The sequence below is a fragment of the Amblyomma mixtum genome, chromosome 5 (assembly GCF_055824585.1).
Source record: "Amblyomma mixtum isolate Tamu chromosome 5, ASM5582458v1, whole genome shotgun sequence".
In the NCBI taxonomy this organism is placed as follows: domain Eukaryota; kingdom Metazoa; phylum Arthropoda; class Arachnida; order Ixodida; family Ixodidae; genus Amblyomma; species Amblyomma mixtum.
Window position 1 is genome coordinate 142,273,234 of NC_143016.1, and position 14,080 is coordinate 142,287,313.

The 14,080-nt window shown below is 43.5% G+C and overlaps 1 protein-coding gene across 1 annotated transcript in view; it reads right to left on the reverse strand.

Annotated features, from left to right (window-relative positions):
* LOC149343937 (arylsulfatase B-like) overlaps nt 1-12,541 on the reverse strand; it is a 49,870-nt gene extending 37,329 nt beyond the window's left edge. The window contains exons 1-3 of the mRNA XM_089547104.1: nt 12,520-12,541; nt 10,185-10,558; nt 1,175-1,334 (exon numbers count right to left, since the gene is read on the reverse strand). Coding sequence (XP_089403230.1) covers nt 1,175-1,334; nt 10,185-10,558; nt 12,520-12,541 — 556 coding nt within the window. The remainder of the gene's footprint in view (nt 1-1,174; nt 1,335-10,184; nt 10,559-12,519) is intronic.
* Between the last annotated feature and the right edge of the window lie 1,539 nt (nt 12,542-14,080).

Below are 14,080 nucleotides of genomic sequence, written 5' to 3' on the forward strand. Positions count from 1 at the left end.
AATACTATGCCGCAAAAGCAATACTTTTACCACGTAAAGCCTATTTTTGAAAATTTCTTGAAATCTTCCGTGAAATATCTGGCATAACAAGCGTGTTCAGTTGCGTTCCGCGCCTTGAATTAAGTGTTTAAAATTTCATGTCGGAAGTTTCAGCTAAACTCGCAGACTCTGCTGTTGTCTGAAAGTTTGGGGATTTCTCTTTCTAGTACTGTATTTCCTTGTTTCTAGGCCTTAAATTCCTTCCAAGACTGACGTAATAATAGTGCTTGTCCTAATGTCTTTCCTACCATCCCATAGCTGTTGAAAGGGAGCGTTTTTTTTTTTCAAAGGGAAAACCAGCGTTGCCACGTGTTTTCTACGAAAATGTTAAAAATCTGTTAAAGACCTGATAAAGAAATGTTAAAGACCAAGCATTTCAGGTCAGAAAAGTGGAGGACAGGGACGGGGGAAGCGATCCTCGTTAAATACACCACGCGTGTTAGCGTAACCGAAACGCTGCCACTACGAGGGGACGCTAAGTCGGCACACAGCGAGACATGTTATAAAGGGGATAATAAAGTGTTCTACGATTCCACGAGAATAGTTATTAACGTCTTTGTTGCCCTTGTACGCCGTAGAAAAACCAGTATTGTAGTTAAAATTTAAAATTGTAAGAGTTCTTTGATGTGTGACAAAGCGCCGATGAAAAATTACATTCCATTTTATTGGTACATAAAACGCGTGCCTTAATAGTATTCATAATTCATACTTATAAACCATTACGAGTAATAGAAAAAATTGGCTGTGCCTCAGCTAATGTTAAGCCTGAATATCGCGAAGCGAAAAGCAGTGGTGATGCTCGTGGTTTAGCTTAAGGTTATACTCACGGTTACATTTAGGGTATATATTTCTGGCTTTTTCGAAACGTATTGTCTTAGGTATACGAAGTTTGTTTGTACGGAGGCGGAGAATTTTACCCCACCACTTGAAAGGGTTCGTTTTCCATAGTTAGGGAAATAGTGGAAATGCGCCCCATCATAGCTGTTAACATTCAGTTTTTTTCCCGCGCAGCGACAATGATAAGTCAGCTAATAGTCATAGTTTATAGTTTCCTTCATGCAGGTAGACACCCGTCGTGTAAAGCTGGTAGTTCACGCTCTTGCAAAACGAGGGAAGAGCGAGAAAAGCAGCGCACCTGTGTGTATGGGGTAGCGGCCAGTCATGATGGCAGCTCTGGAAGGCGTGCACAACGGCTGGTGGTAGAGCCTGGTGAGTCGGACTCCACTCCATGCAAGTGCGTCAATATTTGGAGTCCGAATTTGAGGGTTTCCGTTGTAGCTGAGGTCACCCCAGCCCTGAAGAGGAAAGCAGATTGGTGTTAACAGCTTTTATTTTAGCGGAGGTGTAACGGTAGCAATTACCCCAAACAATGTGATTAATTGACCATTATTTCAACTGCCAGTAGTTTTTTAGGGAACTTTTGCGTACGTTCACAAGTAAGGGTAAGAGGAAAATAAAATATGAAGCCAAACGAAGAAATAATTATAATATGGAACGGTGCCAGTTGATCATCGAGCAACTGAATGAAAAGGACCGGGAAAAATGAAATTCTAAATTTTTTTCTTCCCCAGAACGAAGATTGCTTCTTTAAAAAACGTTGAGCGGAACGGTCGTGTCAGATATGCAATCAGCTGCAATTTGAGTTTTTAATTGAAACATCGTAGTGTGGGATCAAAGGCTGAATCTTTTCTGAAAGAAAAACGTAATGTTTTAATATCTTAAGCCCAGCTGCAAAAAAACTTGAGACCTCGCCTTACGAGGGGCATGAAAAAATGGTTTGTACCTGCACCTCGCACACCATACAACACGAAATCCTTTAAATGTACTATTCCCACATTACTCAATAGTTGAGAGTCACCGAATTTCGACCCAGCATACAAACCTAAACATACTATCGGCAGAAATTTATAGGTTTCTTAGATCTTGTAATGTGAAATATTTCCTGTGCTGTAATTATTGCACACATGCCGCATGTAGAAATTTACTGTTGCTTCAATTCGTTATATACTGAGTCGAGAATGTCGAACACGTTGTGCCTACATCTGTTTTTTTTTCTTGCGATGTTGACCATGTATTTATTTTTTGCTCTTTAATTATATTGCCTCTGTAATCTGTATCTGTATTCATTTTTCCTTTGTTATGGTGGTATTTGTCTGACACGCTGCAGTGCCACTATGTAGGGGCTAGGGCCATTGTCAGGCTGTTTTGACAGCTTTTAGTTCCGACTCCTACATTTTCGAGAGGAAAGGAAATAAAGATGAAAGAAAGAAACAAAGAAAGTAAGAAAGAAAGAAGGAAGGAAGACAGAAAGAAACAGAGAGAAAGAAAAGAAGAAAGGAAGAACGAAAGAAAGGAATAAACAAGGAAAGAAAGATAGAAAGAAGGAAAGAAGAAAAGAAAGTAAAAGAAACGAGGAAACAAAGAAAAAAAGAAAGGAGTAAACAAAGAAAACAAAAGAGAAAGAAGGAAAGAAAGAGAGAAAGAAAGAAACGAAGGCAGAAAGAAAGAGAAGGAAAAGCAGAAAGAAAGCAGGAAAAAAAGAGAGAAAGAATGAAAGAGAGAAAGAGTACGACGGAAATCACATATGTTCAGAAACTGATACTTTTTTTTCTGCTAATTTACTTTCTTCTATTCGAGGTAAAACATTTCCACCAATTTCTATACATCGCATATAGCTGATTAAACGCTTTGCATTGCTCAGGGCTGTAGCATATGTTTTCTAAGAAAGATAAGCATTTTTCTTGTTGGGTTAAAATAAAACCTAGAATATTAAAAAAAAACCTCTTTATGCTAGCAGTTGATTCATAGCTGATACTAAAGCGCAGTGATTTTACATTCTTTATAAAAACTTTCGTGCGCATGTAAAGGACCAGTTAGCATTCTTGATATTTTAATGCAAACAAGCTTTGCCCTTGCGTGGAAAACTAAACCAGAAACGACGGGAAGTTTTTGCCACATAAATATTTCATCAAATTGCTTTCTACAGTACGATCAAAACCCTGCTATTTTCTGAAAGATAGCGGCGAGATTCAAGCGCGAAGCTTGGGACATTTGGCATAGAATGACCAGCTAGATATGGCGAAAACAAGAAAAATACCAGTGTCGCCAGCACTAGCAAATATGGAAAGTAAAATGCATGCGTCGACACCGCATTTTCAAGAGTGTACTTGGCAGCAAGCTACACAGCCATTCAGGCCAGAATAGTGGCTACATGTCTTTTTGAGTAAGGACCTCAAGAATTTGAAACCTGGAGAGGAAATATTTTTAACTCCAATTTTCTCGGCCATGAATTTCTGCTTGGTTGCTGAACGAACATCAGCATAGCCAGAAAATGAGATAGAATCAGTTTTGATTTCATTTATTGAGGTTTAACGTCCCAAAGCGGCTCAGGCTATGGGGGACGCCGTAGTGAAGGGCTCCGGAAATTTCGACCACCTGGGGTGCTTTAACGTGCACTGACATCGCGCAGCACACGGGCCTCTAGAATTCCGCCTTCATCGAAATTCAGCCGCCGCGGCCGGGTTCGAACTCGCGTATTTCGTGCCAGCAGCCGACAGTCATAAGCACTGAGCCACCGTGGTGGGTCCAAAATCAGTTTTCAGTCAGAAGAATAATTGAATGGAGTCGTCCTTAGTGTTGGTCCATACTTAGTGCGTTTAAGTGGATATATCTTTTTTTCGGTTGAATTGCTCTAATTTTCCCGGCTATTCATTGCTAGGGGTTCTTACCTTATAGCTTAGTGTGAATTGCCCTTATCTGCACGGACTTTTCTGTCGCATCTAGAATATTTCAAAAGTGCTGTCAATGCTGCAACGTCGGAGATTCGACTGTCTTAGACGACTGTAGCACAAAGTGGAAACGTCGCTACCTCGACAGACTCCGCACTGCAGGATCCCGAAGCTGCTGGTGCTGATTTGCAAGCGACCACGAATATTTCCAGCCAACTCGTGTGGAATAAGGGCCGTTGTACGATCGCTTTTATGCTAAGCATACTACTTTAGCTACCACTTCAGCCCTTCACCGTGGTTATGCGCCTCCAAATCATGCGATACATGACGTCACACCACGTGACACGATGACGTCACGACAGTAGAGAAATGGGGGCCCACCTCGCGCCGTCGCTGTGGTTGTGCGCCTCCAAATCACGTGATACATGACGTCACGCCACGTGACACGATGACGTCACGACAGTGGAGAAACGGGGGCCCACCTCGCGCCGTCGCTGTGGTTGTGCGCCTCCAAATCACGTGACACGATGATGCCACACCACGTGACACGATGACGTCACGGCAGTGGAGAAACGGTGGCCCACCTCGCGCCGTCGCTGTGGTTGTGCGCCTCCAAATTACGCGACACGATGATGCTTCGCATTCTCCAGGCTTAACCAAGTTAAGCCTCAGCCATTTTTTTTTATGGCTTCCAGACGGCATGCGGGCGATGGACCGCGCACACCACGCAGTAGGCGTCCGCTCGGTCCGGCGACCGGCCAGAAAATTGGTCAACTTCAACTTTTGTTCGGATGAGCAGATCCAGCCGGTGACCGATTGCAGCAATTGGCTGCTTTCTAGGTGACGTCTCAGGCTTCTCCACCTCCGCTTCATCCGGGCCAAGATGGCCGTCCATCGATTGAACCGGGGAGCGAGGCATAGGTGGTTGCAGCTATGCCTCGAAGCATATTAAATCGGTCATATGTTGATTTACGAGTGTTCATAGCGACAACGAACTTCTCCGCGTGCGGCAGCGGCCAGCGAAAGTTCGCCGACATCAATTCTATAATCATCGACGCTGATGGTGGCTGACAAAGCCCCTTTTAAAACCGACGCAAGGCCCACGTGGTGGCGGTGTCATGAAGTGTTTATATGGAGCTGTTTGTGGTTGTTGCAAGCGTTCCTGCGAGGATCATCATGGACAGCGGCGAGTAGCAGGTGCTCACAGTGAATTTCTTGTGCGTGCATGAGCTACATATCACGGTGACTAGACCCCGCGAAGTGAAAGTGATTGCGATCAACGCGAGTGCTTTTACGTCAAGGCAGCGAAATGTGAACCTGCGAAAGCTCACTGCGCACGCCGTGCTTTCCGAATGCCTGAATGAACGTGACGTTGTGCAGCTAGCCGCATTCATTGCGATGGTTGCAGTGATCTCGTCCGAAGCGTTCACACGGCCTTGTTTCTGCTGCGCATTCATTACCATTTTGATCGCGATTCTTGGGGGCACAGTGCTTGAGAATTGCCATGTATGCAACGTGGTGCTCGCAAGGCTGCACGGCCGTCGGACTGTTCCCTGCGGCGACAACAGCAACGTCGCCATCCTTGTGCGCCTTGGTGCTCCATTCAATACATTTTGTGACAATGGGTGCTCTGGTTACAACTTCCGGAGGAACTGTATTGCCTGTGTGAAAGCTTTGGCACCGAGCAAATCTATCTTCGGCAGCGTAATTTCATTTTTTTTTCGTGCCGGCTGTGTGGACATTTGTCTGCAATGAACATTTGCGAGATGAATGGGTCACTGAGCTCTTCCTCTATAGCACTTCCTCTTGACTCTCATGTTGAACATTGTCATTTGGTTTGGGGTACAACGACGCAAACTAATATTCAGAAGGTTTTGACACTACAAAAAAATTCAGTCAGAGCAATTGCGGGCGCTACATACTTAGCACATACGAGTGCTCTATTTGCAAAATACCGCATTATGGATGCAAGGGTTATTGGACAGTACCGTGTAATTCAGCAGTACAAATCTCAGGTACATAGTGACACCACATTTTTTGCTGACCTTGCGAATCTACAGGAAAATACCGCTGTTCACAACACAAGACACTACGAATAATGGTATGTACCTTGTCCACGCACAAATTACGGTTTTGAAACTCTCAGGTATGTGTTGCCGTCTTTCCTCAATAGAAACACTTTCACTAATCTATCCATTCTTTCCGTTTCATATCACGCTGTCAGAAATATGTTCTTACAAAAGAACGAATAATATCCAACTGTATAATAAACAAAGTATCCATGTGCTGTGATTAAATTATCATTTGCGTGGGTGTAACAGCACAGAGACTATTCTGGGAATCTGTTATGAAGATATTGTACATATTTGTTATTTTATGCATTCTCTTGTTATTGTTTTACTGCTGTCTGTCATCGCCGTGAAAAGCCGCTACGGGAGATGGGAGCTTTGTCAGGCCGCGTGCGCGGCTTTTTTTCCTTTCCCGTCAGCCATTGTACATGGCTGAAATAAATGCACTGAACTGAACTGAACATTTCGGTTTAGGTTGTGACAACATGGTATCACGCGCTTACAAACAAGAAAAATTACCGCATTTATATCATGGCTGGTTGAGAGTGTGCAAAGCTCTAATATGTGCCAACTCATGAGTTTATTCTTCATGAGCATTTAAATTGATGTAACGAAAAAAAAGTGCTGCAGCAGCTTATGCAATCAAAACTGTCCACACAACAAGTTGGGCATAAGGATTCTTGCTGAAAAACAAAAAAAAATATTTAGAAAAAACTTTGCCATTGCTTTTGGTCTCTTTTTGCATAGCAGTGTTGGGGTCTTGGTTTCCATTGCAATCAGAAAAATGCAATGGTCTTGAAGCGCCTCCTGGGCATTGACAGCATTTGTTGATTTTGCACACGCTCCCTTTGGATCGGGAGGCCAACGGTACGCAACTGGATGATGTGTTCACAATGATATTGCCAGAGATCAAGCAGCTCGCGAAATAGGCAGTATTGGTGTTAAGCGAATGTCCACCATAGCTTTCTGTGTCAGCTGCCGAAGTTTGTTTCACAAGAGATTCTCGAAGCCTTTAGAAGATGACGATGCACATGCACATGTCTATCTGCTACCTTCGTTTGCCTGTGACTGCTTGCTACAGACATGGTTACTTACAGACTCCTGAACGTGTCCTCACTGGATGGTAAAGCTACGTTAGAAACAAAGGCGACGGGAACAACACCACTGCACAGGTTAACATTTATTGCTCTCTTATCGTTCCTTAGCAGTGTTTCGACACGCTAGCTTGCCAGCGGTTCACCCCACTGTACATTCTGATCAAGTTATGCGAAATTTACACAAAGCAACAACGGGACAGAGGGCTGGTTGTGTCGGTATATCTAGTGCAGGCTGTGCAGATAGCTTCTTGCCTCATCATAGCTTGGCCAGTCTATATTTCTTACCCTTCATAGCCAAGCACCTATGACCCAATTTGTGTCATTGGCATGTGCTGCAAATAAACAGATTTCGCACTCTTCCCCCTGAAAGATTGTTTTGGCCAATTCAGTTGTTTCATTACAAATCCTGAAGCTTTTATAAACACTTCTGCAATAGCCAACTTGCTCCTGTTCTTCAAGACATGCATCTTCACCGCAACGTCCCGTTGTGATGCTTTTTTTTTCTTTCCTTTGAAAAAGCATTTAATTACCTTACTTATGTAAGGCTGGTTTTCTCGTGCATTAACATGTATCCCATAACTATAAACTGGATCCAAGCTGAAACAGCGAGCCGCCGAGAGATTTCTTTTGGCCATTCTTATGCATCCTGCCTTTGCCTGCAATCTTGGACGTCCCCAAGGCATTCCCTTGGGCCTTAGCTTTTTATTACTCACATTATGACCTCCCATACATTAGTTGGACATATGCCTTCACTGACAGCTATATGGGGTCTGCCATCTTGCAATCAATACCAGCATATCACTTCTCCGAAACAACATTTTTAGGGGTGTGCGAAAATTCGAAATTATAGAATATATTTCGAATATTATATTTTTAGTATTCGTATTCGATTCGAAATCCAAGTATTCGTGTTGTTTCGAATATTCGACAGGACGCGAATATTCGTCTCTAGCCGAATATATCTATTGCGAGCACCAGCATTCATTTCGGTCGGCAAGTCCTATCGACATAGACATAACAACATGGCGGCGCCCACAGCAATGCGTAACGTCGGGCCATGGAGTAGCTGACTGCGCTGGTGAGTTTCTTTGTGGCTATACCTGCGAGCTGGTATAGTCAGAGCTGTGCACGAAATACCTCGCAAGACGTGCCAGTTCAGGGCCAATTGAGAGGGGATTTTCTGCGGCTGTAGAAGTCGTTTCAGCTAGAATGGAACTACTTCTGCCTGACCATGTGGAGCAGCCGGTTTTCCTTCACGACAACCTTTTATGTTCATCTCAGCAACGTGCTTTCGGGCTTATGGCAAGCTAGCCTTGATAAATGCTGTGTACTAGCCGTCTTCTCTGATATTTCCACTCTTCTAAGAACAATGCTCGAGACTTTGATACTTTTTGTGCAGACACACACACCTTTTGTGCTTATTTCATCGCTGATAGTTGAACTGTGATGTTCTTAGGTGCTCAAATAAATGTTTTGTAGTGGTTAAATGCGTCTGTCCTTGATTATTCGATATTCGATTCGATATTTGGAACCAAATATTCGTATTCGGCTCGTGTACGAAAAATTTGATATTCGCACACCCCTAAACATTTTACATGCTCTCGAATGGCCTGTTTGGTATTGTACTAACAATACACAATTATTTTTTTTGCAAGCGTTACATTTTGCCAACTTAAAAGGCCTTCCGATAAAGGTGTATTCACTGTATGCTGCTTCAAATACTCACGTAATAATATTTTTACACCCACCCACAACATAGGATATTTACATCATGACGTGACCATAGTATCGCTGTCTTGCAAGTTAGTTGCGCTAAGATTCCTGTGTGGCATCAGCTTGGGTATTGTAACAACACATGGCACATATCTAACTTAAATATAATCCTGGAATGGGTTCAGACCAGAGTCGCTTGTTTTATTCTCTAAGGCTATTGTTGAAGCTCCAGTGAAACCGCCCTGAAGGTGAATCTTCAAATTTTTTCATGCCGTGCAGAAACTTCAGGTCTTTTTAAATTTTTGCTGTGACATGACCAGCTAATATGCTCTCACTCAGGCTTCCTTCTGCACTAGCCGCACAAGCACTGTTGTGCCACAGTTAGCTCATGCCATTCCATTTCAAGACTCATTTTTTTTTGCCGCCAAAGGCTGCAATGGGCGTTCACCTCACAGGGCTCACTGACCTCTTGTCCTTTTTTTTCTTGTTGTTCTTCACACTGTTCTGTAAAACTATTAAACCCAACTAGCGAAGGGGCGTCTAGAAAATATAATGCGATATTAAACTCAATATGTTCGCATATTGATTCCTCTTTGGTGTAGCAATGAAGCGTAGCAAAACGAGTTAAACCTTTTCAGTGGCAGAGCGTTCTAATTTCCTGCTAAAAATGGCAGAGAACGATAGGGAGAAAATTTTTGCGATTGCTTAAGCGCACAGCAGGTTGAAATATAGTGTCAAGACGTATCACAGCGGCTATGCCGATAACGAAATATTTTTAAGAAATTTGAAATTTTACTGTTACGTGATGTTTTCTGTCATGCAGAAAGATGTTAGCAGTGACCGCAGCAATGCCAAGTCCGCGAGAAAATCGCCCTTGATAACAAACTGCGCCTAGAAATGCGAAAGCGCAGCGACGAAAAAGTGACCCAGTACCATAAAGCACCATTTTGTAAAACTCTTTTATGCAGTCAATTGCACACAGCTGCAGGAGACCTGGTGAACAAAATTTTATAAGTGGACTCGATTACGGACGCTGTAAAGCCATTGCACATCTTTTGATGCAGGGAAAAAGACCCAGTTTTATGGCAGCACGCCTTAAATATGAATTATTAAAGAGAGAAAGAGAGAGAGACAAAAAGAAATAAAGAAGGAAAGAAAGAAAGAAAGGAAGAAAGAAAGAAAGTAAGGAAGAAAGAAAGAAAGAAGGAAAAAAGAAAGAAAGAAAGAATGAATGAAAGAAGGAAAGAAAGAAAGAGAGAATGAATGAAAGAAAGAAAGAAAAAAGAAAGAAAGGAAGGAAGAAATATAGAAAGAAAGAAAGAAAGAAAGAAAGAAAGAAGGAAAGAAAGAAAGAAAGAAAGAAAGAAAGAAGGAAAGAAAGAAAGAAAGAAAGAAAGAAAGAAAGAAAGAAAGAAAGGAAAGAGAGGAAGCAAGCCATCAAGCAAGACAAAATGAAATGAAGAACTAGCACAACAGATAGTAGAGAAAGAAAGCTAGAAAGAAAGGAAGAAATAACGATAGAAGAAAGAGCCCCTCACCAAGTCGTCAGCCAGGATAAATACGATGTGCGGCGACCTGTTACTGGGCAGGTTTCTGTCGCGGCGGTCAATGCCGGACTCGAGGCTTAGGAGCTTCACGATGAAGACAATAACCCCTGCCGCTGCCACGAAAGCGCCGCTCCAAAATAGCGGGCTTTGTCTGTATCCGCGGCCGTCGGCTGGAGGTGGTTTCGATGGAGGCGCAGCATGTTCCGGCTCGTTCTGGGATTCGGAAATTATGCCAGGCGAAGCAGCAGTGATGGTGGGTGAAGCAGGGGCAGCATGTGTGTCGTGTTCCGAAGCCTCCCGCACGGCTGTGGGCCTGTGTGGGATAGGCGCCTGCTGCGACCATTTGCGTGCCAGAATGGCCTGAGCTAGAAACGCGCCAAATTGTCAGAAAGGTATAAAAAAATTTGGCGCGATGTACCACTTAACCACTGAAGGCACTGTTCTTAACACCGGGTCTGAAATGAGTGAGAGAAAGGTACTGCACTACAAGATGTTCATAGAACGCGTAAAAACAACATTGCATGTTCTGGTCTGCGCATATATCCTTCGTGTGTGCTGTTCTTTTCGTGTTGTGTAGCGCAGTAACCTTCTTTCAGTCATGAACAATCTCCAACTGGCGAATTAGATGTCTCTGAGAGAAAGCTACATCTCTCAGTATTTTCTTCACCAAAACGAGCTAATCAGCCTTCGTAGCCAGGAAGTTTGTTTATGCTCTCTAGACAATGCTGGTAAATGATACTAAGGGGAAAGCCTTTAATGGCTCTTCGTTGTCCGTCCGTTCGCGAAAACTGTCCCACAAAAGCTGTCAATCATCCTCACGACGTCATCAGTGGTGTAATACGCCGTAACCAAAAAATCATTAAAATTATCATAAAATAAGAATAACAAAGTGAAATAAAAATTAACGTAAGATGAATAACACGAAGTATAAAAAAGCTAAAAAATAAAATTAAAAATAAATAAAAACTAATAAAAAATAACATCAATTTATAAAAAAATAAAAACGAAAATATGAGAAATAAAAATAAAAAAGAAACGAGAAATAAATTAAAATGAGAATATATTTGATAAACAATGAAAATTAAAATTAACAAAAATTAAGGACGTCTTCAAACAGCGTAGTAGGTCGTAACCGGAAATGTACTACGCATACGCGTGACGTCACCTATAACGTCATCATCACAGTCTATATATGGTGCGCCGACTGCCGCTCCGGCACCATCGCCCTCCCCTCCCTGCTTCAGTCGGCACGCCGGCAGTGGGCGTGGTCGTTAGCCACCAGCAGACAAGCTATTGCCTTCCCACTTTCCACTTCTAATGACGCACCCTACTGACTCACACACGAGATCCATAGCGTACAAAGTTCAAGAGACACAACACGAGCGCTAAACTTCCACTGAACGATCTTTATTAGGCGCTGACAGCCTTAAAAAGATCACGTATGGTACAGGTATAGACATAAAAATGATTATCTTAACAAGGTCATGGTGCCAAGGAATTAGAACAAAAAACACAATAAAAACCACCAATCAGTGAGCACGGTTCACACTATCGCACACTGCCTTGAATCTCAGATCGCTAAGTCTTCTGATCTAAGAAAGCTATGTCTAAAGCGGGTTACCAGAGGTTCCACGTAGTTGCAGTAACAGGAAGCATGCGCAGACAATGAAAAACGCACGGCTGACAGATAAAGAAGAAGGTCCGAACCAAATTGAAGTAATGCCTTTTATTCACAGGCTTTCCCACGGTCTCAAAAAGATTGGAGAGGAAATTGGGCTTAAAGTTTGCATGTCAGCCCCAGAAAAATAGCCCCGCATGTGTAAGGACACATGTCCTGACGAGCAGGAAAGGAAGGCCTGCTCTGTACGGCACCAGAACCCCTTGGTAACTTGCACCAATAACGTTCTATACAGGTTTCCGCTTTCATGTGGCATGTTGTATATTGGACAGACAGGCCGGTGCCTGAAAGCGGTACTCAGCGAGTATCACAGAAACGTCGGAGATGAGGGGACAGGTAAGTTGGCTCGTCACTGCCGTGGACACAAGTGCGCGCCTAAGTTCGAGGAGAGTTCAGTGTTAAGAAAAAATAGCGTTCAAAAAACGAGGTAGATAATTGAAGTTGCAGCGATGGAAATAGAGGGATTGTAAAATTTGGTCAGCGATCCTTCGGTGTCATTATCAAGGAAAGTCTTAGCTTTCTTAGATTCAAGGCCGCGGGCGATAGTGTGAAACGTGCTCACTGATTGGTAGTTTTTAATGTGCTTTTTGTTCTCATTCCCTGACACATCACGGCCTTGACAACATAATCGTTCTCAGTTGCCTATACCTGTACCGTACTTGATCTTCATGAGGCTGTCAGCCACCAAATAAAGATTGTTGAGTGGAAGATCAGCGCTCCTGTTGGGCCCCTAGAAGTTTATGCGCTATGGATCCTCATGTTGACTACCCACGAGCCCGAACCCTCATCCTTCTAAATTCACTCACAGACCCACACACTCACTCCGACTCCACCCTGGCAGGCGCTGGCGCATGCGCGGGACGTCACCTATGACGTCCTCACCACCGTAAGAGGGGCAGCAACAGGGGTGAAAATGGCTTTCGCCTTATTGCACTTTAATGAGAGCAAAGTGCCCCCCACAACTTTTTTTAATCTCTAATGAGTTTGACACCGTGCCGTTTTCGATATAATCACGTAGACAGAACTTTATCATGGTTCGAAATACCAGAACTCTATTTTTCATTTATAGCGGCCTGTATATGTCCGAAAAAATATCAGTGACCTCACGGCCACTGGAGCGTTCGTTATAGCATCCAGCTACTGGATGATAGGGCTTTCGAGCATATGTGCACAAATTTAGGAGCCGTCATTTCGTGCTGCAAAGCCAAATTGGATTCGATAGCACGTTCACTGTGAAAGCGATTTCGGTTGGTTTATTGGTTTATTGAGGTTTAACGTCCCAAAGCGACTCAGGTTACGAGGGACGCCGTAGTGAAGGACAACAGAAATTTTAACCCCCTTGGGTATTTTAACGTACAAAGTAAGCAAATTCCGCCCCCCTAATCACTGTACGTCGCGGACCACTGGTACGACGTGACCCACAAGTGACTGACCGGTGAAGCCGACTTTTCAGAACCGTAAGCACAGGGCAGTAACGGTCCGGCATGTGTGCATTTTGCAATGCTCGTAAAAAATCTGAGTTGTATCGCCCCTTCATCACGTGACTCAGTATGCGTGGCACTCAGAAGGCGTATACGACATGCCCCACGAGTGACCCACGACGCAGTGAACGTGTTTAGCACGTTCACTGAGTTTATACTTGTGTAGATGTGCTCAGGCGAAAAACTTTTACAAATAATATTGGCGAGCTGCTTCGAAAGCATTTAGCTTTTTATAGGTTAAACGACGGGGGTGCGCGTGGAAGGCGCTAATGTGGTCCAGAAAGAGACCATGGTGACGGCACGCCAAACGACAATTCGATAACACCGCATGTGATTACGACTGCTACTTGATATAGTAGTTGACTGCGACACACTGTAGCTTCACTGAGACGTCGTGTTTTCTCAGTATTCATTTCCTTATGCACATGTTGTCTGCCACTGGTTGGAACTGTCTCCACCAGCTATGCAAGAACTATTCACTAAAAGGGATCAGGGAAAGTACAAAGCACGCTCTGCGGCCTTAGGCAAGTACCTAGGCACTTCAGAGAGAGCAACGTTTCTAGCACTTGAGCATGTAATTCAAAAGGAACATCAACGAAACCACATTTCTTCAGTCAGTGTGGCACCACTTTATCTACATTCTTTGAAAGTAAGGCAGCGAAAAGTAAGCTCACAACGAAGCTTCCCAGCACAATGACTGCGTCGCGTTGTGCTAAGTATAATGTGCC